We start from the raw sequence: 27,992 nt of genomic DNA on the forward strand, positions 1-27,992 counted from the left end.
CCCTGATTCAAAGCCTCGTTTCTTTTCCGTCACTTCCCGCATCAATAGACAAACTTGAGAGGTATCACTACCCGCCAGCATTTTCTATGTGGCAAAATTTCATATGGCAAACGTGCATTGCGGAGAAATGAAACAACGCAATCTTTTGTGGACACTTAAATGATCATGCAAAGCAAGCGCCGTTGTGACGAGAGTTCATGAGTGAACTTCTTGGTGTCGCATATTTCAACAAAAACCCTACCTGACCACCACAGGTGGAAGCTGAATTCAGTACATACCGATACCACCTGTGGGTATGAATGGCAAGAATTACACATCGATATCTACCTATCTATCATACGTCGTTAACCCCCGTCCTATGCGACGCAATTGCGTAACGAATAGTTTGTTTAAAGGAGTGCTTACAGACAACACAACTACTGCATGAAGGACAAAAAATACACCGCAGGTTGTATGATGTCCTACTGTGAAGTACTACACGTTTCGCAGTGATTAAACCGGCACAATAATGGCTGCGTGTAACAGTAATTGACCGCGTCACATCAACACTGTACTACACTTAGGGATTCTGGGAAGGACATCGGGAAGAGCAGCCATTATATGACACTGACGGCGGCTAAATTACTACGCTTCGGATTGATCGAGGTGGTTTCTACTTAATATTTTGCGATCAAATAAACCGTGTCGCAGCATGCCACATCTGCAGGCTTGCCTAGGCAAAATTTGCGACGTGTAGCTATCTCACTGTGCGATAGACTGGGTGTTGAATATTGATTGGTTGAATAAGCAGGCATAAGAACCCCTGAAAAATTCTCGTTCCAAAGTACTGTTCATAGCGGTTGACTGCAATTTGGTTTCAGAGGACTGTACATTATTTAGATGATGCTTATACATTCAGAGTTGGGAATTTTATTGTACGTTCTAATGTTTCTCTAACACGGGGAGACCATAATGGTCATGAAACAGAGTTAAACTGAACGCACGCTTCTCTTCCGTATACAAAATATGCGTTCTACCCAAGAGCATAAGTGTGCAAGTACGTAAAAATAGACAGCACGGTTCCTCGACGAACAATAAAGCTTCCTTTATTCTACACAGCAGCCCACTTAGGTGTTTTACACCGCAGGAGCGACAACCATGGTGAAATATGGAGCATCTAAACTTTAGAGCGTAATCTTATCTCTGACACCCCTGTTCAGTCAATTAACATCCATTGGGTCTGAAGCACAGGATTGTACAGTATTTGCGACCGTAGAAAGCAAGAACAGTGCCCACCAGCTACGCATTTGCTCTATGCCTTCTGAAAGCTTGACTCTCACAACACCAAAGCTTTGAGCGAGAGTGATGGCAACATATATGTAAATATTTAACTGAAAGCACCTGCACTGCTCCTGCTTTTATTCTCGCGAATGTCCTCACGACACTACTTTTTGATAGTTATCTTGCGCTGCTATCTCCTTTTTCGAACCTTTGGGTATTCGAATTAATAATCGCTCATGCTCACGCATATTTGCTTGAACAAAAAGTCTGAGTTTCAGTTTTTTTTTTTGCTGCACCCGTTGTGCTACGGCCATAGTTAATGCGCTAGCCTTGACACGTGCGAGAGAAGAATATGACATTAAAGAAAGAAAAACACTGGGGAAGATTAACTAGACCAGGCTGCGCTGGACACCTCCACTGTACCCCGCTGAAGCAGGAGAATAACAAGCTGGCCATCGGACCTGCAAAACAAGTAACATCACGTGCTATTTTACTTCACCTGTTTTATTCACTTCTAAAATTTAAACCGCCTTTCGGGGTGAGGATAGTGATGGAATGGAGGAATATTTATGCGGAAGAAAAAAGTCTTGTGCATGGAACTAAAATGTCATCGCAAATTTTGAAAATGGGAAAAAGGACAGGACATGGAACAAAAGACAGCGCTAGCCAATATCCTCCGGGAAACAGTGCGTCAACTGTATTGATGACTTTATGAAAAAAAACCGCGCAAAACAGCTGCAAAAATACTCATCAGATTATTGGTGAGGTAGTGCGTGAGATGCTCGAAAAGAAAATAATCTGGGAGAGAAGAGTTTCTCGCTGAAATAAAGACATCTTTGCGCACGTATTGCGCCATTTCAGGACTAATTACTTCAGCCGATCATTCCCTAACATTATGCTTAATGCGCCAAAATTGTTCTCAGACAGCATGCCTGAAAAAACGAAGGAAGAGTCACAGAGGTCACTAAATGATTTTAGAAATTTTCAGAAAACAGCTCCGAGAAATTTTATGGGGTTCTGAGCACTAAACAGGTTAAGCACTCTTCGCGGCGCAATCTGGAGAATATTGTCGAGGAAACACGAAGAAACGGCTGGAAGGCATGATGCTGCACCGGAGAGAGAATACATAAAAAAACATGCACTGAATTTAGCTACATCTTTCCTCTGCATATTATAATACCTGGTGCATACGCCAGGTGCGCTGGCTGTAGGGGCGCCACAAAAGAAAAAAAAAACTTCTTGAAGCCGGTTCCAAAAATAGTGATGGGATCCGCTGGCCGCGCCCTCCCTCGTTGGTACCCGTTTGCAGACCAGCTTGTCGAGGCCGCAGTGGCTCAATTTAGGCGCTCAGGTTTCGTCTTCACGTTTTCCAATGACGGATATCTCTGTAGACCTTTGCAATAAGGGCCCCTTGGCGCTGCCATATTGTTCACTGGACTGTCGTGAGCACCTCGCGCTTGCGCGGTGGAAGCGGCGGCGGAACCGGTTTCCGACAGTCCAGAGAAGAGGCGTTTCGATAAGAGGTAGATGTTCGGCGCTCAACCACAGTGGCGGTGGTGGTGGAAACTTTTATTGCCAATGATGTAAATCGTGGGGGCGAAGCCCCCTACATGGCACTTGGATGCCTCCTCAATGTGAGGAGGAGGCACCCTTACAACGCGAAGGATAGCCCCTGGAGCGCAATCCTTCTGTGAGCGCTGGAGATGATCCGGCGCTGGTCTTGAGCGGACGAGCTGGTCAGAAGAGACTCCCAGTAAGACTCCGCCGCGGTTGGTGATGGGCGATGAGGGAAGGTGGGGCATGTGAGGAGGGTGTGTAAGAAGTCTCCTGGGTTGCCGCAAAGTTTGCATGATGACGGGAATTGGTCTGGGTATCGGGCATGCAGCAGTATTGGGTATGGAGCAGTTCAGGTTTGTAGTTGTCGCCAATGTGCAGCCTGCGCTATGGTGAGGAATGGAGCTGGGGGTGCGTATTCCCTTCGTTTGTCTCGGTAGTACGAGAGAATATCACGGAAGGAGAGCAGGCGCTCCGAGGCTCGTAGAGAGGGCTCGACAGTGGTCGCTGCTTTGTCGCCGGTGCGGTATGGAGAGCCTAATGCGCCTGTGCGACAAGTTCTTGAATTAAGAGCAACGACACTCGACTACGAAGTTCAGTTGATTGCAGTTACTTTTTATAGAACTTTCGTACAGCGCATGTATGTTGCATATGCTGCGAATTCAGATACGTCAAGCCACTGTCTAATACTTGTTCTTCGTAGAGCCCAGTAACCGCGCGCCAGGTAGCACCGGTATTTATACCCGCATGTACCGCTGCTGATAGCGGTCGTATGCTTGCCAGTAAATTATATTGAAATTGCGGAAACCAAGCCTTTCGGCGCCGTTGAACCTCGTGTGCAGTGCTACTGCTCCGCTAGACAAGATGAACAAGTGCGGCCCGCAGCTACAACGTTGGATTTCTGCGTTTACCATCTGTCTGTCCGCGCTGAAACAGCGTGGTGTGTAGCAGTTTGACCTATAAAAGCCATGAATTTGGTCCAGTGGGACGATCGGCCGTGTGCCCATTTGGTCATTATCGCCGCCTCGCTTGCGTCTGTAGCTCGAGTGGTATATGAGTATGAAACGCTTCCTCAGGGCTCCCTCAACTATCTCACCCCTTTTATTTATTTACTCCACAAAATAAAAAACTTAACAGCGGCATCTCATGGTTCTCGCAGTGCCTACATAACGTGAATGAAAAACTTAAGTCGTCGTAGAAGAAGAGCGAGTTGGGCGAGTTAGTATTGGACCAATACGAAACAACAGCGCTAATAACGACTGGGACGAAAACGGTATCGGTTGACGTCTTTATGTCCGCTCCCTTGAAACTGGGCCGCATATGTCCAAAGTTGCATAATAAGCTGGAAGCACAGAACCGAGGTGTACGCAAGGGTTGTACTATACGCCATGAGAAGCCTTTAGTCCAGTGCAATGAAGGCGTAGTATATCAGTATATCAGATAAATTTATCATGTGTAGTCAAGTACATAGGGCGGACTGGACGATGTCTGAACAAGCGCCTTCGAGAACACAAAAAAATGTCCCCAGATTCCCACATTGTCAAGCTCTGTCGTACGCGCAGTAGGTGTGCGCCCTTATTGAACACAGCAATAGTGCTATACAAGCACAACGTTAAGACCACGAGGGAGACTGTGGAAAAACTAGGGCACGTGCATCAGCCAGGCCACAATGGTTCTTACAGATAACGAGCTCTCATTTCTCGACACAAGCTGAGGGCTCAATTGATTGATGATGATGATGGTGATGATGTCCTCAGGCTTAATGGCACATTATGTTGTTTGTTCTCTTCATCTTTCGCTTAAGACTTGGCGTATACCCACATGGGGGGATAGGCCAAAGTTTAGTGGCATAACCAAGTAGATTTCCATTGGCGATTACGAAAAAGATATCAGAGCCAAGACTGAATTTTGAAAGATGCATCGATGAAAAAGGACAGAAGGATATTAAAAGTTCAATAACAAAGAACATTGTGATGAAAAAAATTGCCGACGATTACGTTAGTTCCTAATGCGAAATTTGAGCGCAGCTCATCGGCTGTTTCAGCTTTTCGATAGATTGAGGCAAGGAATTCGAGCAAGACATGTATGTGCAATTACAGACAACTTGTTATTAACACATATTCCTTCTTCAAGAAACACTCCACTACTGATTGTCATGAAGGAAGCCTTGTGGTCGAAGATATAGATGGATATATGCTCGAGTTGCTGCACCAATTCCTGGTTCTCAAAGACGAGGTGTACGCAAGTATTTCGCGAGGTTGTCACAGCCGTGGGAGGCGTACAAGCGAGAGGAACGGGGTGTTCTCCAGCATAAGTGGTAAGAAATTTGTTTGTCTTTATATCTACCTTAAAATCCCCACCCACCCTGCCACCCTGGCAGGTGGTAGTTAATGGTTGATCGCGAGAGTTCGCTCACTGTTGTCAGCGCTAGCGCATGCAGCCCAGAGAGAGAGAGAGAAACAACTTTATTGCCACAGATTGGCGGGATTTAGGGCACGTGGGCTTGGTGTGGCCCCCAGGTGGGGGCGACTTCCTGGGCCCACGAAATGAGTGCCAGTTGGATGCTCTTGTCTGGCCTTTTGAGGAGTTGGTTCCATCCGTCTTCGGAGGGAGCTGGCAGTAAGGTTTGAGGGGGCGGATTTCCCGCGCAACCCCAGAGGACGTGAGCCTGGGTGGCGATTTCTCCCTGGTAACAATTTCGGCAGACGGGGTCGTATTCCCCGTCTGTGATGAATGAAAATCTAGAATGGCTAAGGATAGAGTGTGTCTGCAACCTGCGGAGCAACGTGGCTTGCGCTCGATTCAAGTCGGGGTGTGGAGGCGGGAACTGGCGTCTCATCTCTCTGTAGAGGTTGGTAATTTCGGCAAAGGTCTGGGGAGCCTCGGCAAGAGCGTCTGGGTCCGTGGGGCCGGCCGCCCGGTTGGTTAGTCCGCGGGCTAGTCGGTCGACCCCTTCGTTTCCAGAGTTTCCCGCGTGGGCGGGTACCCAGACCAGGTTGATCGTATGGTCGGGAGTGCAGCCGCGAAGGATGCGTGCAGCGGGGTGGCAGATAAAACCTGCCGAGTAATTTTGTATTGCTCTTTTGGAGTCGCTGAGGACTGTGCGCGTACGTGGGTCTGGATGGCCAGCGCGATGGCGGTTTCTTCTGCCGCTGTCGGAGAGTGAGCTGCTACTGTGGCGGCGGTGACGAGAGTAGAGTGTGGCGTGGTTGCACAAGCCACGTATGTGTTTGCACTTTGCCGTGCAGCATCTACGTATATTGCGTGTTCGTCGGCAAGGTATGTGGCATCTAGTGCTTGGGCTTTCAGCTGACGGCGCGTATCATGGCGGCCAGGTAGCATGTTTTTGGGGATTGGTTTTATAACTAGGCGGCTATAGACCCCTATCGGAATGGGCGTCGTGGGGTGGACGTCGCCTATGGGGTTGATGTTGAGACGGTCAAGTATGAGCCGCCCGTGTTTAGTGTGGGAGAGGCGGTGGATGTGGGCGGTCTTGTGTGCCTCTATGAGTTCTGTGAGCGTGTTGTAGATGCCGAGTTGGAGGAGGTGCTGTGTGCTGGCGTACTGAGGTAGCCCCAGTGCCGCTTTGCACGCTGAACGTATAATGCTGTTCACAGCTTCCTCGTCCTTCCGGCAGAGGTGATAGTAGGGGTAGGAGTAGACTATCCTGCTAATGAGGAAAGCTTGCGTGAGCCGACAGAGGTCATCCTCCTTCATACCTCTGCAGCGGGTGCTGATGCGGCGGATAAGGCCGTTGATCTGATTGGTTGTGGTGCGTAGGCGCTGAATGGCCTCCGAGTTTTGCGTGTTGTTCTGTATTAACATACCCAGAACGCGGATGGTGCGGACCGGAGGTATGGGATGTTTGTCGACATGTAGCACAGTACGTTCTTGCGGGTCGGGGACGGGCAGGCGAGCTCGTCTGTCCCTGATGACTAGTAATTCGGACTTCGTGGAGGAGCATGTGAGCCCGTTCGCCTGTACAAAGGAGTGTACTTTATCGATTGCTGTTTGGAGGGAGTTTTGGATTTCCCCGTCAGAGCCAGAGTTGGTCCATAGGGTAATGTCATCGGCATATATTTAGTGTTTAATGTGAGGTATCTCTTCCAGGAGCGGAGGGAGGCCTCTCATTGTAGTGTTGAAAAGGAACGGAGATAGGACTGCTCCTTGTGGTGTTCCTTGGGTGCCTAGTGTGATCTTCTCGCTGTGGAGGTCTGCAATGTGAAGTTCTGCTATACGGTTATGAAGAAAGTCGGCAATGTATTTGTAAGTGCGAGTGCCTACATTCATTTGTGAGAGGTTTGCCAGGATGGAAGCATGTGACACGTTGTCGAAAGCCTTGCTGACATCTAGGCTTAGGATGGTTCGTGTAGCTCGGATAGGTCTCGGATCGAGGATATCGTGTTGGATTTGCCACATAAAGTCTTGAGTGGAGAGGCAGGTTCTGAAGCCGGTCATAGTGGGGGGGAAAAAGGTCCTCTTGGTCTACGTGAGTGTGGAGTCTATTGAGTATGACGTGTTCCATGACCTTTCCCAGGCAGGACGTGAGCGAGATGGGCCGAAGGTTGCCCAGCTCGAGTCGTTTCCCTGGCTTAGGTATAAAAATCACTTTGGTATGCTTCCAAGTGTCTGGAAGGCGACCCTCATGCTAGTGTTGGTTGAAGAGGTCCGTGAGTGCCTCGACGGACTGATCTTCGAGGTTACGAAGCATCTTGTTGGTTATGTGTTCGTCGCCAGCGGCCGCGGTGGTTTTAATCTAGTTGAGGGCGGCGCGGACTTCTCCTGCCGTGATGTCGGCGTCCATGTTGGTGTTCTGAGCACCCGTGTATCCTGAAGGGATGGGAATTTCAGTGGAAGTATTGATGTATTTGTCTTTCAGGGTAGCGAGGAGTTCCTCATTTGTTCCCTGAAAAGCGTGTATGACACGGGTGAGGTTCTTGTGAGATGTGGATTTGGTGTGAGTTGGGTCCAGTAGATGTCTGAGGAAGAACCACGAGTTTTTGCATCCTAACTGGCCGTTAAGACGGTCGCAGGTTTGATGCCATTGCTCCTGACTCAGTTTGACGGAGTAAGCTTCGATCTCTCGCTCGAGGCGAACGAGACGGAGCTTGAGGGGTCGATTGTGTTTTTGGCGGAGCCAGCGAGCCCTACGACTGCGCTGGGCCTCCCACATGTGTATGAGTTTGGCGTCGGGAGAGGGGCCATCCTCGTTCTGGGTAGTCGTGGAGGTGGCATTGGCGGGGTCTTCGAGAAGCGAGTTTGTCCATGCGTCCAGGTCGTCTAAGGGGGCCGAAGTGCGTTTGGTGCGCACGTATCGGAAGGCGTCCCAGTTAGGGCAGACGCCGCGTTTGAGCGCGGAGCGATCGGACGCGTGGCACATCGGCCCCGTCGATTTTCGACTGGAACCGCGGTAATCTGATGTAACACCTATCAAACCTGTGCGACTGCATCTGTGAAGTCAGCAGGATCCTGGAGACACCGATCTGACCCAGGTACACCCAATTTTCGGCCATTTCGAGCACCCCTCCGCATCACCACGTAGCGGTCGAGCTGAGCCTAACGGCTTCGGCTCCCCCGCCGCTGGCTGCGGAGACGCCCGCCGGTCAACCGCTCAACATGGCTCTGCCTGAACAACGCGGATACGACCCCACGACTCTGTCGTGGTCGTATGTCCCTGCAAGCCAGCCAGAGGATGGCCCATCCACCATTTCGGCGCAGCAAGATGCCCTTTTTCAAGTCGTTGAAAGCCGGCGCCGCCGCCGGCAGAACGCACGAGGAGCTGCAACGCCCGAGACTCCTCTCGATAAATCAGCAACGGGAGACGCTCGCGCTCTGTCTTCTAAATGTCCATAAAAGTCATTTTTACCAGTCTCCAAGTGGACGCCGAAGCCGACGGTCAGGATGAACCCAGACGATTACGTGATCGTGCTGCGGCCACGCAGTACGGTCGCCCTCAAGACAGCATTGCAGCAAGGTGACCTCGGCGCTGCCATTTCGGAACTCACCGGCAGACAGCATATGAATGCGATTACAATTTCTCCCAATTGGGAGCAAAACATTATCGTCTGTGGCACGCAGAATTCCGAGGTAGCTCAAAAGCTTCTGACGGACATCCAAATTACAACCAGCAAAGGATCGCTCCCGCTTCACGGACACCTCAAGCTCACCGGTGATGTGTGTCGTGGTGTGATTTCTGTGCATAACCTTGAAACCAGTGAATCCTTGAAACATAGTGTGCAGTGGCGCGGTGGTGAATTAGTCCATGTGCGCAAGCTGGGAAAATCGAATGTAGCTGTGCTGACTTTCGAGGGACGCAGCGTTCCGCGTTACGTCCATTATAATGCAGAACTGACTCCCGTCAAAGAGTATAAAAAAACGGTGCCAGCGTGCTACCGTTGCGGCACACTGGGGCACCGGGTGGACAACTGTCCCACCCCGGTCAAGGAAAGATGCGGCCTTTGTGGTCAAAACGTGGGGCTTGGTACTGAAGGGATGGCCCCCCACGTCTGCAATCCTATGTGCTTAATCTGCGGGGGCCCGCACCTCACCAGCTCCCGCGAATGCAACGCCAAATTCATCAAGCTGCCGCAGCCAGGGCCCAGGACGCCATCCAAGGGAGCCAATTCCGGCGCTACACGGGGAGGGCGGCAGCAAAACCACAAGACGCCACGACGTGGCGTGATGCCTGCCCCGGGCAAGACAGCAACGGTAACGCCACCACCCGGAGCAGCGGAGTTTCCAGCTCTCAGCGCTTCACCTGGCGGCGCCGCCTGCAACCAACCCAAGGTAGGCAGCTGGGCGAGGGTCGCCTCCTCTCCTTCCCCTCCTCCCTCCTCCCCCACCAGCACCGCCGAGACGCAGGAACTCAAGCGCGAGCTCGCCCTCTTGCGAGCTCAAAACGAAAAACTAGCCAGCGAGCTTAACTCGCTCAATGCCAAATTCCCTACTCCGCCCGCGTCGAGCGACGAGTAAGAAAATATCACAGACAGGGAGATTCCTACTCCTGTGGAGAGTCGCGCCGCGGCCCTGGAGAGTCGGGTGACCGCAATTGAAACACAATTGGCTGACCTCCCCAATATTATCCACGATACCATTGCGCGTCAGGTGGAGAGTGCCATCGCACAGGTGACACAAGCCGTAACTCACATTATCCAAAAATGGATAAAAGACAATCCGCGCGTCCTTAAACGCGTAGGGCCCATCAGGGACGCTAACCGCCCCTCCAAATTCAACAGAGTTATTCCCGATGAGTTTGACTTCTCGGAAGACTCCTCCACGTCTGCACCGGGCACTAGCGGACTGGGGATTCTTAACAACGTAACCCCACCCTCTGCCTCCGACCATGGCCCCCAACCCTAAGTCGCGAGCAAGAGCAACTCAGCCGCTTACAATAACGCAGTGGAACTTCCGAGGTCTCAAGAGCCGCACGAAGCGGACTCATCTCCGCCTCTATCTTGAGACCTTTGAGTTTCTCGTCGCCGTGGTTGCCCTTCAGGAACCCGGCGCCGGTGCCAAACTGCCAAACTACACTACATTTCAACACAACCCGCAGACATGTGTACTTGTTCACAAGCAGTATACTGCGCAGGAGGTCACGCTCCCCACAACACCGCCTTTCCCATACACGATGGTGCCCGTGCTGCCCCTAAAGCGGTCTGACCCACCTGCACACATTCTAAACATTTACTGCCCACCTAAACTTAAGAACGTCACGTTCAATGAAATTTTCAACCAAGCAATGCAGGTGGCGGGAAGGGATCCCCTTCTGATCGTCGGCGACTTCAACGCCCCGAGCAGGCTATGGGGGTACCCCCGGGAGGACAGACGTAGGCGGAAGCTTGCGGAACTTCTTTCCACACTTGGACTTAATTTACACACTGATCCCGCGAACCCAACACGTGTCGGCAATTCGATTCAACCAGATACTTGCCCGGACCTCACATTTACACGCAGCATACGCCATGCCGACTGGCTGAATACAGAGGACACTCTGGGTAGTGATCACTGTATAATCAACACCACCATTTACATGCGTCCCCTGAAACGCCCACTAACACAAGCTCGTGTACCGGACTGGACGACTTTCCGCACATCTCTACCTATCGTAGATCTCCTCCAGTCAGGATACGACGCATGGTCCAAATCGCTCACGTCTACACTCACGCAACACGAAAAGCAGATACAGCTCACAGAAACACAAACAGACGTGGACAACCACTTGCTCCACCTTTGGGAGGCCCGCCGCAGCCTCACCAAACGATGGAAGAAACAGAAACATAACAGACGCCTAAAGAAACGCCTCCTCGAACTCACACAACAAGCAGCCGAATATGCTACTCAGCTAGCCGACACTAACTGGGTGGACCGGTGCAACGCGGCGGCGCGCCAGATGTCTGGCCGCAACACGTGGCGCCTATTCCGCGCTCTCATCGATCCAATACAAACACGCACGGAAACCCAACGCCACTTACATAGGGCATTGCACAACTTTACAGGAACGACAACACAGCTAGCGCACGCTCAGGGATCGATACCTTTGCACCACTAAGAACCCCCGGAAGGTGGTGGTGGTGGAAAACATTTATGTACAGGTATAATACAGGAGGTTATGCATGAGCTGACCCAGAGGGGGCCAGCCCTTACAAATACTAGGTGGAGGTCCCTAGTTCGGGACCCCAGTGGCATCGGCCGCCGCCCAGGCTCGCGCGACCAAGGCCCGTTGGGCCTGCAGGTCAGAGCAGCCGAGCAGGGTCGCCTCCCAGTCCTCCCGGGTTGGGTTGGGGTGAGGGGGGATAGCAGGGTTGGAGGGGCAGGCCCACACCATGTGGTAGATGTCCGAAGACTTCTCCGCACAGTGCGGACAGCTGCCCGAGAAAGAAGGGTCGAAGTGTTTCAGAGCTGCCGGGCACAGCAAAGTAATAGTATACAGGCGGAGCAGAAGCCGCTCCTCCGCCTTTTACAGACCTTTACACGGGCGGGGATAAAGACCATGGCTAGATTGATAGAGTAAAACGATGTCTTTGAAGGTGTAAGCTGGAATAAATTCGAGTTCCTGATCGTCAGGGTCGGAGGGGAATGTCCGGTGAGAGAGCGCGCGGGCGGCGGCGTCAGCTGCCTCATTTCCCTCAAGGCCCATGTGAGCGGGAGCCCAAATGATACGCCGGTGCGCGGGGTCACCGGTGTAGACGCTGTTTTGAAGAATGCGGTAGGCTAGATACGGTACCGAGCCCTGCTCGACGTTCCGACATGCCCCTCGCGAGTCGGAAATAATTGTTTTTGAATTGGAATGAGATGCAGCCAACGCAATGGCGACCTCCTCCGCGTGTGTTATGTCACGGGCTCGGAAAGTAAGGCCGTTCACTGTTTTGGATTGGTGGATGACTGCGGCTGTGTACCATCCCCCATGGTGGGGGCCTGAGGCATCCACGTAGAATACGCCGGGTTTCGATCCATAGTGGCGGGCCAGGGCTTCCGCCCGCGCCAGGCGCCGGCCATTATGGTCCTCACGGTTCATGTTCGCGGGAAGAGGGCGCACGTGGAGGGCGCATCTCCACTGGGATGGAATACGTACGCGCTCTTCCATGAGAGTGGTATGTTGGATGTGTAGCCGGGCAAGGAGGCGGCGACCCGACGATGTCTTCGAGAGACGTGTGTATTGGTTAGTCAAGTGGGCTTCCCGGAGCTCCCGAAATGTGTTCACCATGCCTAGGCCCAGGAGGCGCTTGTTGGAGGTGGTCACGGGGAGGCCTAGAGCCCGCTTAATAATTTTGCGGAGGATGACTTCGAGTGAATCCTCGTCTTGCTTCCGCAGGTGGAGGTATGGAGTCGAATATAGAATTCGACTGGTTACAAATGCATGCGCCAGCCGCAAGGCGTCCTTACATCGTAACCCCCCGCGCTTGTTAGAAACCCGGCGGACCAAGCGGCCCACCTGGTCCCCCACCTGACGGAGTTTGGCCAATGTTGTTTCTGACCGTCTGTCTTGATGTATAAAGAGCCCTAGTACCCGGACTTCGATATTTTCAGGGATTGGACCTGTCTCAAGAGACAATGAAATTTTGGCTGTGCACTTTGGTGAGGGGCGTATGTGCACAAATTCAGACTTTTGGGTGGAGCATTGGAGGCCGCAGCGGCGAGCATAACGGTCCACTATGGTCGCCGCCTCCTGCAGGTTAGCCTCAATGTCTGCAAGGGAACCGTGCGTGGCCCACAGGGTGATGTCATCAGCATACAGCGCATGCTGCACACCGGCGACAGCATCCAGCTGGGCCGGTAGGCGCATCATAGCCAAATTGAATAAGACAGGAGAGAGCACCGCGCCCTGGGGTGTACCCCTGGTTCCTAAATGAAAAGGGCCATGTTCTTTATCCTGTTTCCGAATGTAAGATTGTCTGTCGGTTAAAAATTGCCGAATGTATTGAAAGGCATTTCTGCCGCAGTTAGTTTGAGAGAGGTGGGTGAGAGTGATCTCGTGGGTAACGTTGTCGAATGCACCCTTCAAATCCAAGGCGATTACGACCTTGTCATTGTGAGGGCATTCCACGGGGTCGAGGACAGCCCGATTGAGTTTTAGCAGGACATCTTGTGCAGATCTGTGTGGGCGGAATCCGAACATGGTGTCTGCAAAAAGGTGTTTGGATTCCATGAACTCGGACAACCTGTCACGTACCATCGTCTCCATGAGTTTGCCCACACAGGAAGTCAGAGAGATGGGGCGGAGGTTGTCCGTGTTGATTGCCTTGCCAGCTTTAGGAATGAAGGTGACCAGGGCGGTCTTCCACTCGATGGGTAGTGGCACTTCCCCAAGCCAGATTGAGTTAATGTAATTCAATAAAGACATGTATGCTGGGTCGGGGAGGTTGGCTAACAATTTGACTAATTTTGTCCCGACCCGGAGCGGTGCCGCGTTTCATTTTTGCCAGGGCCGCCTTCAGGTCGTGGAGCTGGAACGGTTGATCCAGCTCAACGTTCTCAGAACCTGCATAAGAGTACGCCGGCCCGCGGGAGTCCTGGGTGGTGCACAAGTACTGGTCCCGGAGCTTGTGCGCCAATTGATTTGTATTGCCCTGAAAGCTGTGTATTGCTCTTTGGAGGTGTTTTTGAGTTTCCGTGCGTGTTTGCGTTGGGTCAATTAGGGCGCGAAAGAGTCGCCACGTGTTCCGGCTGGACATATGCCGCGCGGCCGTATTGCATCGGGCCACCCAGGCGGCGTACTCGTATGCAGGCGAAGAGAACACGGAGCTGGACAAGCCGTTCCAGCTCCACGACCTCCGGGCGGCCTTAAGCAAGATGAAGCGGAGCACTGCACCTGGGCGCGACAAGGTTACGGTCAAGCTTTTGGCCAACCTTCCCGACGCAGCCTACGCCGCGCTCCTCAAATACATCAATAGCATTTGGGACGGAGAGACTCCTCTCCCTCTCGATTGGAAATCGGCTCTCGTGACCTTCATTCCGAAGGCCGGCAAACCTATCGATGTGGAGAACCTTCGCCCCATCTCTCTGACGTCTTGTGTCGGCAAGCTGATGGAGATGATGGTGCGCGACAGACTCTCCGATTATCTCGAAACACAGCACATTTTCGCGGACACCATGGTCGGTTTTCGTCCTCACAAGTCAGCACAGGATATACTTCTGAAGCTTCACCACGACATCTTAGATCCTGTCGAATGTCCCCACAAAGACAAGGTTGTCCTGGCCTTGGATCTTAAAGGCGCATTCGACAACGTCAAGCACGAAGTAATCCTGGACCACCTCAGTAACACCAACTGTGGCCACAAAACATTCAACTACATAAAACAATTTCTTACAGACCGTCAAGACTACATACGCATACAAGATGCGGAACACGGGCCATATACCATCGGCTCGAGCGGAACACCTCAAGGCGCGGTCCTGTCTCCCCTCCTCTTCAATTTGGCAATGCTTCATCTTCCCTCCAATTGTCTTCTCTGCCCGGGATACATCACGCTCTTTATGCGGATGACATTACAATCTGGGCCACGCAAGGTAACCTGGGCCACATGGAGTCCTGCCTGCAAGCAGCGGCGACCCTAGTCGACGACTACGCGGCCTACTGCGGACTCCAGTGCGCCCCAGCTAAATCAGAATTTTTTGCACTTACGTCCCTCCCCTCGGGACACAACTTCGCTTCGCATCAGTCTCCCCTCGGGACCGATCCGGGAGGCCAACGAGATCCGCGTCCTTGGCCTCTTCATACACCACCAACGCAGAGTCGACACCACCATAGCCAAACTTCGCACGGTGGGAGACCAGGTGGGCCGAATGGTCCGCCGGGTCTCCAACAAGCGGGGCGGATTACGAAGCAAGGATGCACTGCGGCTTGCCCATGCTTTCGTAACGAGTAGAATCCTCTACTCAACTCCCTACTTGCACCTGCGCAAACACGATGGTGACCAACCGGAGGTCATCCTGCGGAAAGTCATCAAGCGGGCTCTCGATCTTCCGGTCACCACGTCCAACCAGAGGCTTCTGGCCTTGGGCGTGGTGAACACATTTCGGGAGCTTCGAGAGGCCCACTTAGTCAACCAATACACTCGTCTTGCACAGACCACGTCCGGTCGCCGCCTCTTGGACCGGCTACACATCAAACACGACTACCACATTGAGGAAAGGGAGAGAGTGCCAGAACCCTGGAGACGCGCAATCCGGGTCCGACCCCTTCCCCGCAACATGTCCAGAGAAGACCATAGCGGTCGTTGCCAGGCGCGCGCGGAAGCGTTGGCGCGATACTATGGTAACCAAGAACATGTGTATTACGTAGACGTTGCCGGCCCACACCACGGGGGGTGGTACACGGCCGCAGTCGTACACAACACAAACACAGTTAACGGGCTCATTTTCGAAGCCTACAGCGCAACACACGCGGAGGAGATTGCCATTGCTCTGGCTCTCACGAATCCCAAGTCAAAACACATCATCACCGACTCGCGAGGGGCTTGTCGGAACTACGAGTTGGGCTGGGCTCCCCCGCTTGCCTGGCGCATACTGGAATATAGCTGTCGATCTGAAGATCCAACTCCACGCAACCTGATTTGGGCCCCCGGTCACCAGGGACTCCAGGGAAACGAACAGGCCGATCAGGCCGCCCGCGCACTCTCACCTCGGGCTATCTCCCTGTCCTTGGAAGGGTACTCCTAATCAGACAATCTGGCCATTACATTCAAACAAATCACCGATTACTACAAGGAGTAGCACCAGCGCTACCCGGCCCCTTGTAAGGTTCTGGATCGCGCTGACGAGCGCCTCCTCATCAAAATTCTCACTAACACTGTACTGTGCCCGGCGGTGCTTAAACTTTTCAATACATCCTTTGATGGCACGTGCCAGTTCTGTGGGGAGGTGTCTGACACCTTCCACATGGTTTGGGCGTGTCAATCTAACCCATCTATCCCCACCAACCCCAACCCCACCAGAGAGGACTGGGAGGTGGCCCTGCTCGGCTGTCAGGACCTGAAGAGCCAAAAGGCCTTGGTTCAACGTACGCGGGCGGCGTTGCTTGCCAATGGGGCCCCGGAATAGGGGCTCCACCTAGTACTGTGAGGAAAAAGGGCCAATAGGGTCCTACCCCAATCACCTTTCTGTAAAAAAATTAATTGCTTATAAATGTTTTTCACCACCACCACCAAGTTAGTGTGCCTGATTGTTCGGTTGGGGGCTTTGCTGTGTGGTCGCTACCTATGTTCATGCCGAGGTTTTCCCAGCGTGCGTCTGGGATGTTGCGGGGAAAGTGAGATCGGGGCAGCTGTCCTGTGTGACACTGTTTCCAATGCGAGTAGGCCTGTCGGGGTCTAGGAGTAGTGTCAGGCCCAGTGTTTGGGCTGTCTCCCACAGTTTGGCTCCCTTACGACCGCATGCTTTGCGGGGGTAGCCCCACTCGGTATGCGGCGCGTTGAAGTCACCTAAGATGAGTAGCATCCCTGTTTGTGCAGTCGCGCAGGCCTTACGAACGAGGGTTGCCACTCGTGGGTTTTTGTCGCTAGGGGGGCTGTAGACGTTGAGGATGTGGAGCGGGGCTTGTGAGCGACTGCTCGGTAGGACCTGTACGAAAGTGTGCGGAACCTCGGGGTAACTAAGGTCTATATGATTAGCTGCTAAATTTCGGTGGACCAGGATGGCGGTGTTGGGCCGGTGGTCTGGTGTCGTTTGTTGGTTATATGCGGCGTAGCTGGTAAGTTTCGTCTCCATCTATGTTTCCTGAAGTGCGATGATGTGGGGGGTGTCAGGCTGGGCCTGCAGGGTGTGCTCCAAGGCTCGTCGCTTCGCCTTGAAGCCCCTGCAGTTCCATTGCCAAACTGTGAAGGGGGAGCTAGCCATCGCGTTTCCCGTAGGGTTCGGGACGCTGTGATAGCGCGACGGGTGATTTCAGAATGCCGCCTGCACGTGAGCGCGCGGTTGCACTCTCCGATGTGGCGACAATAATGGGTGCTGGGTAGTTAGTAGGGGTTGTCGACTTCAAGGGGTTTGCTGATGTTGGGGGATTCGTGAGGGTATCGAATCTGGCATGAAGGGTCTGGATGTTGGCTGCCATTGTGGCGCAGCTTTCTACTAGACGGTCAATGGTGGGGGCGAGTCGTAGGAGGGCGCCCTCGAATTGGGCCATTCGCGCATCAGCTGCCTCGAATTTGGCATTTATGTCTTCTTGTGAGGAGGGGGGAGGTGCTGTACGCTTCCTGCGCTTAGGCTGCTCAGTGTCCATGCGTGGATCACCTACAGGGTCGGATGTGAGAGCGTGAGCCACCTGCTGCGGTTGCAATTTGGGGTTTGCCTGTGCTGATTCTAGGCTATGAATTTTAGCGTTTGCTTTGGCCAATTGTAGCTGTAGTTCCTTGACCATGTCTGCCAGCTCCCTTACCTGTGAATCTGGTGGAGAAGCGGTGACTTGTGCAGGAGTCTTCCATCCAACTTGTTTGGCTGCTTTGGTCTCCGGCCGGGCTTGAGAGCTGGCCCGAGAGCTGCGTGAGGCGGATGTGGAACGGCTGCGAGTGCGGCTGGAAGGGCTGTCGCTGCAGTCGCTGCCAAGCGGGGGGAAGGAGCCGCCCCGCAGTAGGTTGTGGTCGCCGCGTTTGCGGTCTCGGGACCGGGACTGGCGTCCGGGGTTTGCCGAGTTGGAGCCGATATCGGTGTCAGTGACCGACGGGGAAGACTTGGGCCGAGTGGAGGACGTGAACCGGTATTTGCAGCTTCTGCTGCCTGTAGGGTGGGCGCCTTTGCAGACGATACATGAGGCTTGGCACGTGGGCGGTTGGCCAGCTGGAGGAGGGTCATGGGCTGCGCCGCAGCGTCAGCACCTCGGTTGTCGCGGGTGGGGGCACACATCCGCCCTGTGGCCTAGCTTCCGGCAGTTGAAGCATGCCTCCGGACGGCTTTTGTAGGGGAACACCTCAAAAGTGAAGCCGAGATACCTCACGTAGCGGGGTAGCTTGGCATTGGCGATATTCACCACGAAATGTCGTGTGCGGCCCATGCGGCTTGCGGCGACTACGGGGAGATCGGGGTTTCGAGCTTGGAGCTCAGCGAGGATCTCAGCGTCGGTCTCGTGACTGTAGGCTCTGTATATGATTCCTCCCACATCTATCTCTCATCACCCGACGTACCTATAAGTGCGCTTAAGGCGTCCACTGACCCAGGGAGCCAGTTATGCGCACTTCCTTTCCTTAAAATGTTTGCAGTGTAAACGCTGTAAACGCCAACACCAATGGGCACAATGAACGCCGATGGCCTATGGCTTCAGCACCGCTTTTCTGGTACAACGTTGCCAACGCGAACGCATGCAGCGCACATCTGTCACTACCGCCACGTAGCTTAAAGCACTATTGAGGTGTCCACTGTTACAAGAGGGAAATTATGCGTCTTTCCTCTGGTTCACGTGACCACCGAGAAGTGTGAGACTGATAATGCGCCATTTCCTTTCCTCAAGAACCAATTTACCTATTTTACCCTCTGCTTTCCAAGCTCCCACTTATTGGTTTCGCAGCTTAAAGCGCGACTAAGGTGTCCACTGCTGGTTACAAAAGACAATGGCGGCGTCAACGGCGACGTCGACGCCGCGATACGCAGAAACGGGCACCAAAGAGCTGCGCTCTAAAATTTGGAGAACGATTAAGCTTCTCCTTTAAGAGTGAAACGCGAAAGCGTCTTGAAGCGCTGCCAGGGAGCCCACGGAACACCATCGCCTGTTTGGCGCCACACCTTGTTCGTCGGTCAAATTGAAAAATTGTTTTGAGGAAAGGAAATGAAGCAGTCTCACTTTTCTTGGTGGACACCCGAGCCGCGTATGATACGCATCTTCCGATTATAGCTCGCCGGTCTGAGTCCCTGCCGTGAGCTAGGCTTTAACTAGTATGTTTATGCTGCACGAAACGCCGAATCGTATGACACCATCCGGAACAATCTGCGGAAACTGTTTGTAAATTGATTTTTGAGGAAAGGAAATGGTGCAGTATATCTCACATATCTTTGTGGACACCTGAACCGCGCCGTAAAGTGGTGGTGGAAACTTTATTTACAACAGGGTAGTTTTGGAACACACAGGTCCGTGGGCCCCCGCACGGCCCCACTGCACTCAAACGTTCATGTCCCGGAGGCTCATGACGCTGGCAGCCCGGCCTGTGGTGTCCGGCTTGCTTGGCCGGGTCCTCAGAACGCAGTACGGTCTCCCAAGCCTACCAAGTGGTAAGGTGCTCCAGGCCCCGCGGGGGAGGGATCCACCGGGCAGAGGATAATGATGTGGTCGAGAGTGGCTTTGGGGTGGCGGCAGGGGGTACAGGAGGGGTGTGTGTAGACTTCGTGATAGCGCGAGCGTATATGAGGGGAGGGTAAAGTGCGTGTTTGGTCGTGGTGAAAACATTCATTAAGAAGGGACAGGAGGTATGCTTGGATCAGCCCGTAAGGGACTGATTCTTACAAGCACTAGGTGGAGGTCCCTAGTATGGGACTTCAGTGGCGGTGGTCGCCGCCCGGGCGCGCCCGACTAAGGCTTGTTGGGCCTGTAAGTCGTGGCAGCCGAGTAGGGTCGCCTCCCAGTCCTCCCGTGTTGGGTTGGGGATGGGGGAATATCCGGATTGGAGGGGCAGGCCCTCACCACGTGATAGGTTTCAGAAGACGTCGCACTACAGTATTTGGAGCCGCCTCCAAAGTGATGACAATTGTGGAGGGAGGGATTGGGTGGAGGGCCGCGCCGTAAGGGAAGGGGGGAAGGTGAGAGTGAAAGAAGGAACAGGTGCCGTAGTGAAGTGTCCGGATGGATGGAATAAACTTTACTGTCCAACGGATAAGGTGATTTACCCACCTCCCGACACACAGGCCGGGGAATATATGGTTAGCCATAACCGCGTGCGGATACGTACAAGTTTGCAGTCGCCTCCACACCACTCCTTGTCTGTTGGCTAATTTCGGGTCTGGGGAGGGTACCAGTCTACGCTACAATCTATAATGCTCCCTGATCTCCCCATTGCTGTGGGTAGGTGGCTGACACCTTCCACTTGGTTTGGGCGTGTCAATCAAACCCATCTATCCCCCCAACCTCACCAGAGAGGACTGGGAGGCGGCCCTGCTCGGCTGTCAGGACCTAAAGACCCAAAAGGCATTGGTTCACCGGACGCGGGCGGCGTTGCTTGCCAATGGGGCCCCGGAATAGGGGCTCCACCTGGTATTGTTAGGGGAAAGGGCAAATAGGGCCTACGCCAATCACCTCTCTGTAAATATTTATTGCACGATAAATGTTTTTCACCACCACCATATTTTAGCATCCGCTTTCTGCTCCCTCTGTCATCGAAGGGCCCTGTAGCGGCTCGGCGGTAGAGATCTCGAGCCAGCTCGCGCGCCAGCTCCTTGTCAGGGACGGCTTCGTGCGCCGGACTACAAATTATCTGAATTTTCCGATCCAATTTTATCTGGCTAGAATTCTGGCCGCTAGAGGCGAAATCCTTCCACTGCTAAAATATTTAATGGTAGATTTGCTGTCACTGATGACAAACTTCAATTCCGTTCCAACGCAAGCTAGCTAACCCGATTGCACTTTCCTGGGCAACTTCTCTGCTCCGCCCGCACAAAGTGGCAGCTGTCACAGGATTGCGCCGGCCGCTGACGACTGCCGCCTGGGGATTTTTAACGTGCACTAACATCGCACAGCACATGCGCGCCCTTTAAGGCGAAAGCGTTTAATGCCTCATACTGTCGTGGCCACGACGTGTTAGTAATTGTGTCCGCGTTTCGGATGCATACCTTATATGGGCGTACTCCAATCAGTAGCCAATCGATACTTAATCAGGTGCAACGGAATGACATCGGGACATGATATAAAGGCATTTCATGATTATATCATCGTAGTTAATGACTATATGACTAATTGGTATTTAGTACTAAAGAAGTGGCATGTGGGACTGTGCACTGCACCTGTACCTTAACTAACACTAATTAAAAGAGTAGTAGTTAAGGTAACGTTAACTATCACTAACCACACACTAACTAGTGTGACGAAATGTGTAGTCATGCTTAACTAACAATTACAGATGTTTCTAGACGTTTAATAGACATTGTGTCGAACATTCTAGAGAGTGCGCCCAAGCAGGACGACCAAGAAGTCTTCATCTCCGCGAATCTCTTGAAAGAGCAATAAAAGTTTTCTCTCTCTCTCTCTCTCTCCATCACTTGACAGGTGAGTGACAGGACGATGGATGGCATTGGCTAAATGGTAAAGACCGACAAGCCTAATTAACGTTTGCAGTCAGACCACATAAATAAATAAAACAGAGTAGGAAATTAGTCGAGTCGGGGATTCGAACCAGGGTCTCCGGAGTGCGAGATGAGCACGCGAACCACTCCGCCATGCCAGCTCGATGGTTTGGAATGAACAAAGGCGCGTCTAGCTTATACGGCGTCTTCGTTCACTCCCATCTCCCTCCCTTCCCTTACTACGAGGTTCAGGTGTCCACCGAGATGTGCGAGAGAAACATTTCCTTTCCTCAAAAACGAATTTACGGTCGAGCAAGGCATAGAGCCGAATGGGCGATGGCGTTCTGTGGACTCCCTGGCAGCGTTGCAAGACGCTGTCGCGTTCCTCTCTTAGAGGCGAAGCTTAAAATCTTAACCAGACATCTTTGACACAAGCAGCAACACTGCGCTTAAGGCTTTCGCCTCAACACACTTTAGGTCAACAAAGAGCCCCCATGAATTTTTGCGTTTCGGCTCCATCGAAACGCGGACGGCGTGGTCGAGTTTGTACCTGGGTACTACGGCTCAGTAGACGAGCGCCAACCACTGAGCCACCGCGGCGGTTACAGCTTCTTCAGCCACAGCAGGTTTCTGAGAGACGGAAGGGAAGGCAGCTGTCTCTTTCTTCTTTCACTCACCTTCCTCCCTTCCCTTACACGCGTTTAGGGTGTCGACCGAGATGTGACGAAATTTCTGCGTCTTTCCTTTTGTCAGAAACGTTCGCGGAGCACCGAAGCTTTAAAAGTCGAACGCGAGAGGGACGCGTCTCTCCAAACAATCTTCTCTCGCGTCTCTAACTCCGCACGTGGCACCGATTGTGGGTCAGCACGAGCCAATGGACAGGCCCGTGCAGTTTCCCTCCCATTCTTCTTTCAGTCATAACGACGACGACGACTCGTCAGCGTGGAACTTTGGACTCGGGCCGTGCTGCTAAATGACTGCCGGATGATCAAGAACGCCGGACGCCCACCGACCCGAGACAGCCTGTGCCAAGGACCTTTCTATACGACACTAGTGAGCGGTGCCGACGAATGCGGAATTCCCGGTCAACGTTCAGTGGTGAGCGCATTACACTGCTGGCAAGTAAAGTGTTTTAAAAAGCTTTTTTTTTTCTAATGCCTATAATACCTCTTTATTTTGCGCTATCCTTCTTTATGACACAACGAAATGTTCAGGTGAGCTTTCTTTTTGCGAGCTGAGTACTCTTATTCGATATGATAGCGCAGATATCTGACGGAGCTGCATGAGGTGTGGTATTTGGCTGTGTGTAAGCGTCGCATTGAAATTTTTATCGCGTGCGCCACAGCGAAGCAAGAATGCGACGTCCGGGCGCCCCGCGCTACCCAGCCAAACAACCAAGGCACGGTACATGGTGCCGCATAAAATTTTGCATTCGAGACGAAGAAACAAAGAATGTCCTATTAATGTGCCCGGGACGAAGTCAGACATAGAGCGCGTCTGTGTGGTTGGGCCCCGTCGGGCTGGTCTGTCAGGCCTTACGAATCGCAGCGTCTCTTGCGTTCTACTGAATTTCGTGTCGTGTTCGAGAACGCGTCGCCCTGGCGTCTCTCGAGACATACGTACGTACGTACATAGAGCGCGTTTCTTTGGCTGCGTTGCACCGCGTTTGTCGTGGAATGGCGCTCTCTGAAACCGTTGCCTCCATGGCATCGCATTGAATTTTCAGTCGGGGTCGATGCGGAGAAACAAACCCGTCTACACACTTGTTCTAAGACGGATGTCGTATGTTACAAAGAAATATTTCAGGCGTGTTTGACGCTGCGCAGAATTTTCTGTTGCGTTCCTCAAGCGAGAGCGACGCTTCGGGATGTGTTCCCACAATGTGCCACGAAAAGTTCCCGTACTACGGAGCCCTCTTGAAACCGATGCTTGTCTGGCGCCACGTGATATCTCTGTCGCGTTCGCAAGAACGAAGTTACATTGCAACGCGTCATCTTATTCTGCTACAACGGATGCCCTGTCTTAATTTCTATACATGAACTAATTAAGACCTGTTTGGCGGCGTGTAGAATTTCTGTCGCGTTCCTTACGGCGAAGCGACATATCGAGCGCGTCTCCTTTGTGCCACGACTGGTGCCAGTATTACGGAGCCCTCTTCGAACTTCTATGCTTGTCTGGGGCTGCATAACAATTTGTCGCGTTCGCTAAAAAGAAGCGACGCTTCCAGTGCCTCATCTTATTGTTCTACTACGGGGGCCCTGCGTTAGAATTTCTTAAGGCGAAAGCCTCATACTTTGATGCCTCATACTGCCGTGATCAAGACTTCTTAGCAAATGTGTCCTCTTTTCGGATGCATGCCTTATATAGGCATATGCCAATCAATAGCCAATCGATACTTAATCGGGTGCAGTCCAAAGACAACGGAACATGATGTAAAGGAATATCATGATTATATGTATTTATTTATTTATTCACGTTGCCTCACAGGCTCCAAGCATGGAGTATTGTGTGAGGGGGGGATTACATAAATAGGGGTAATAACAGGAGCATGCATGACATGATTATATAATGCTGATTGACTGTTAGTACTTAAACAGTAAGAACATCATTACACAATGCCAACTGACTGTTAGTACTCACCATAAAACAATAAGAACATCATTACACAATGCCAACTGACTGTTAGTACTCACCATCAAACAATAAGAACATCATTATACAATAGTTATTGACGCGTCAGTAATTAGAAAAAATGGCTGTTATTTCGGTCCTAAAAGAAGCTGGATCACGAATATTGACGATGTGTTGCGGAAGACCATTCCAGTGAACAATAGCCTGCGGCAAAGCGGATGAATTGAATGCAACGGTTTTACCTGAAAGGCGTTGAAAGCTGAGATGGTTGTTTAAACGGCGCGAGGTGCGGTGAGGTTGGGCAAGAGGGAGAGTCGAATGATTAGTGCTATAGACTATTTTGTGAAATAAGCAGACTAGGGCAATTAATCTTCGTGATTGCAAGGTACAAAGAGAGAGCGATAATTTAATGTTTGTGACGCTTGAGTGACGGTCATAGTTTCTGGAGATGAAACGCGCAGCACGATTTTGGACTAATTCAAGGGAGTTAATTAAATAAGCCTGGTGAGGTGACCAAATGGATGACGCATATTCGAGTTGCGGACGAACAAATGTTTGATAGGCGAGCTTACGGGTAGTAGCAGGAGTTCCATGAAGATTCCGTTTTAGGTAGCCTAAGGTCCGGGATGCTTTAGCTGTTATTTTCTGGATATGAGTGGACCAGGACAAGTTACATGAAAAATGGACACCGAGGTATTTGTAAGAAGACACCTGAGAGACTAAGCTTTTATCGAGCATGTAATTGAACGAAGAGTTAGATTTTTTGCGGCTGAATGTCATTAACTTGCATTTTTCAGTGTTAAGTGACATTTGCCATGATGAACACCAAGCGGTTACATGATCGAGGTCCCTTTGAAGTGCAAGATGATCTGCAGGTGATCGGATTTTGCGGTAAATTATGCAGTCATCTGCGAACAAGCGAATGGTTGATGTAATGTTGGATGGCAGATCATTAATGTAAATCAGGAACAGCAACGGGCCCAGGACGCTTCCTTGAGGAACACCAGATAGAACATCGCTAAACGGAGATGAGTGGCCGTTAACAACTGTGAACTGTTTACGAAAAGACAAGAAATTCCTTAGCCATGATGTAGTTAGTGAGTCTAGGTTGAGGGAAGTAATTTTACCTATTAAGCGTGAATGCGCAACGCGGTCGAATGCTTTTGAAAAATCTAAGAATATGCAGTCTGTTTGGAAGTTCTCGTCCATGTTGTGTAGTAGCTCGTTAGTAAATTCCAGTAGTTGAGTCTCACAAGAGAAGCCTTTCCTGAACCCGTGCTGGTTAGAAAAAAAGAAATTATTACTATCTAGATGCTGCGCCACTGCTGATACGATGATGTGTTCGAGGATCTTACATGGGACAGATGTCAAAGATATAGGGCGATAATTTTGCGCGTTCGTTTTATCACCTGATTTGAAGATGGGGATAATTTTACCAATTTTCCAATCCCTTGGAATCTCACCAGTTGATAGCGACTGACGAAAGATATGGAAGAGAATATTGCTTGAATGGATCACTGTGTTTTTGAGAATTTTTGTATTAATATCATCAATACCAGCAGAAGTCGAAATCTTGAGATTGTTTATTAATGCTGCAATACCGGAGACACTTATTTCTATGGGACTCATGTACTGGTAATCGGCATCTACTAATGGTGGAGTAGTGGAATGGTCTTCCTGTGTGAACACTGAAGAAAAATAATTATTAAATATAAGTGGGCATTCTTCTTCTATAACTGGAGCACCAGTGTTATCCAACAACGAAACAAGAACCGGAGTGTCAGTAGGTGATATCGTTTTCCAAAATTTTTTAGGGTTGTGTGTCATAAGGGATTGAAGGTCATGGGAATAATATTTAAGCTTTGCTTTGCGGATGGCACTACAATATGTTTTTTCGGCGATTTTGTGTTTCTGCCATGAAGCCGGTGTGCCAAGGCGTTTGGCAGCTTTGAAAAGTCGCTTTTTCTTGTTTTTTAGTGCATGTAGCATCCTGTTGAACCATGGTTTAGACGTGTTCGTGCGGAGGGTGAGCAGTGGTATATGACGGTGCACTAATTCCAGTAAACTATTTTTGAACAAAACCCAGTTATCGTTGGCCGAACGCTGAGAAAAACTCGGAAGATATGTGTCACAAAAGGATTGTAACCCGATATTAATGGCATTGTAGTCAGCGCGGTTATAATCAAAAATGCGTTTATGTGTTTGTGCACGTGCGCATGGAGGCATGGAAATCGTGAAATTAAGCAGTTCGTGATCACTGAAGCCATCAGAATAAGAGATAGGGCTTATATTGTCTGGGACTGACGAGAATACGAGGTCAAGCTTATTGTTTCCTCGGGTAGGTTTTTCGACTAATTGGACCAAAGAGAAATCGAGAGTTAGTTGAACAAAATTAGTGCTATCACGTGTTCTCGAACTTAAGGTCGGCCAGTCAATTTCGGGAAAGTTGAAGTCACCTAGAAGACAAATACTTGCTTTTGGAAATTTAGCTTTTGCTTCAGTTAGGTTATCATGTAGATCGGAGACGAATGATTGCGGACTATCTGGTGGTCTGTAACAAACTCCAAGAAGATGCTTGGAAGATGGCGATGTGATGCAAACCCACAAAATTTCTAATTTACTAGGAATATCAACGAGAAAAGAAGTTATATGCTTTTTAGCTGCAATCAACACCCCTCCTCCCCTTCTGTCGCTCCTATCGTTTCTGTAGATAGTGAAACTGTCCATATCAGGCAAGACTTCATCGTTCCTAATATCTTTATGAAGCCACGTTTCGGTTAGTATTAAAATGTCGCATTCACAATTGTCAAGGTATGAACAAAGTTCGATGCGCTTAGGAAGGATGCTGCGTATGTTAGTGAAAAGTAAGGAGAGCTGCGATTGCGCGGTGTTATTGCGGTAAGATGTTCGTTCTTTCCTGATGACACGTGTAGCCGAGCAACACCTTACCTATGCGGAAGATAGTTTTACGGTGTCAGTAGCGGCGTCGTATACGTAAACACTATCGTTTATTCTCAGCTTATCGACATTTAGCTTGTACGGAACTTTTTGTGGTTTGGCAAATTCGATCAACTTCTTTCTAGCCAGTCGTGTCTGGAAGGAAAAATCTTCGCGCACAGCGTAGTTAGTTCCTTTCAGCTTGATGCCGTTCCCAATGATCTGTTGTTTGTCCTTAAATAATGTGAATTTTACCATCACTGGCCTGCACTTTTCCGGGTCGTATTTACCAATGCGGTGTGCCCGTTCTATTTGCGATGAATCTACTGTAATGTCCAATTCATTCTTGCACAGGTCAATCACTTTCGTTTCAGCACTTGGCCATGTCTCAGATATGTCATCGGAAAGGCCGAAAAAAAGTAAGTTGCAGCGTCTCAGCCTGTTTTCCGCGTCATTACAACGCGATTCAATAATTCTGAGCTGGTCAGAGATGACGCTGGAAACTGCACCAGGAGAATCAGCCGAAGACGTAGCGGGATTGTTTTTTAGATCTAAAACGTCCACTTCAACACTGCGAAGTCTAGAAGACAACTGCTTCAGTTCAATGTCTACTGACGCTTGCCACTGCTTCAACTCTCTCAAATCACTTCGAATTCCATCTTGGCCGGATTCGATCCTTTGTACAGTCTCCAGCACAGTAGCCAGGATGTCATTAGAATCAGGTCCGGGGTTTGTTTCCACATCCCCGGAAAGAATTAAGAGTAAACTACTTAAGCAATGTTGCACAGTTTCCTCGCATGCTTCTAGGGCATATAACCACTCTCTGGGGCACGACACCAAAAACAAGCAGCGATTCTTGCTTCTTAGGCAAGTGCAATGATCAAGGTAACTCACCTGGAACAGTGTGAAAGGTAAGC

General features: G+C 51.1%; 2 protein-coding genes across 21 annotated transcripts in view; both read left to right on the forward strand.

Annotated features, from left to right (window-relative positions):
- The first annotated feature begins 8,700 nt into the window (after positions 1-8,700).
- On the forward strand, positions 8,701-16,391 carry LOC149346437 (uncharacterized). The gene is made up of 2 exons (XM_089585395.1): positions 8,701-9,600; positions 16,248-16,391. The coding sequence occupies exons 1-2, from the start codon at positions 8,716-8,718 to the stop codon at positions 16,389-16,391; spliced, it is 1,029 nt and encodes a 342-aa protein (XP_089441521.1). The 5' UTR covers positions 8,701-8,715.
- Positions 16,392-22,031: 5,640 nt separating this feature from the next.
- Positions 22,032-27,992, forward strand: part of LOC149346438 (uncharacterized) — a 137,390-nt gene continuing 131,429 nt past the window's right edge. For 9 of the 20 annotated variants that reach the window (XR_016292385.1, XR_016292384.1, XR_016292383.1 and 6 more), the window contains exon 1: positions 22,470-22,605. Coding sequence is in view for 11 of the 20 variants with exons in the window: in XM_089586443.1 (XP_089442569.1) it covers positions 22,492-22,605; positions 27,450-27,494 (159 nt within the window). In the remaining 9 variants the exon portion in view is untranslated. Of the gene's footprint in view, positions 22,606-27,449; positions 27,495-27,992 lie in introns of all 20 variants that reach the window. The other 11 variants (XM_089586440.1, XM_089586441.1, XM_089586437.1 and 8 more) reach the window with 7 other exon arrangements.

The sequence above is a fragment of the Amblyomma mixtum genome, chromosome 4 (assembly GCF_055824585.1).
Source record: "Amblyomma mixtum isolate Tamu chromosome 4, ASM5582458v1, whole genome shotgun sequence".
NCBI lineage: Eukaryota > Metazoa > Arthropoda > Arachnida > Ixodida > Ixodidae > Amblyomma > Amblyomma mixtum.

Coding starts and splice junctions, on each gene's coding strand:
- LOC149346437 (XM_089585395.1), top strand. CDS start 8,716: ATGAACCCAGACGATTACGTGATCGTGCTGCGGCCACGCAGTACGGTC. Junction 9,601..16,247: donor CCGCCTGCAACCAACCCAAG/GTAGGCAGCTGG, acceptor CAACCCCACCAG/AGAGGACTGGGAGGTGGCCC.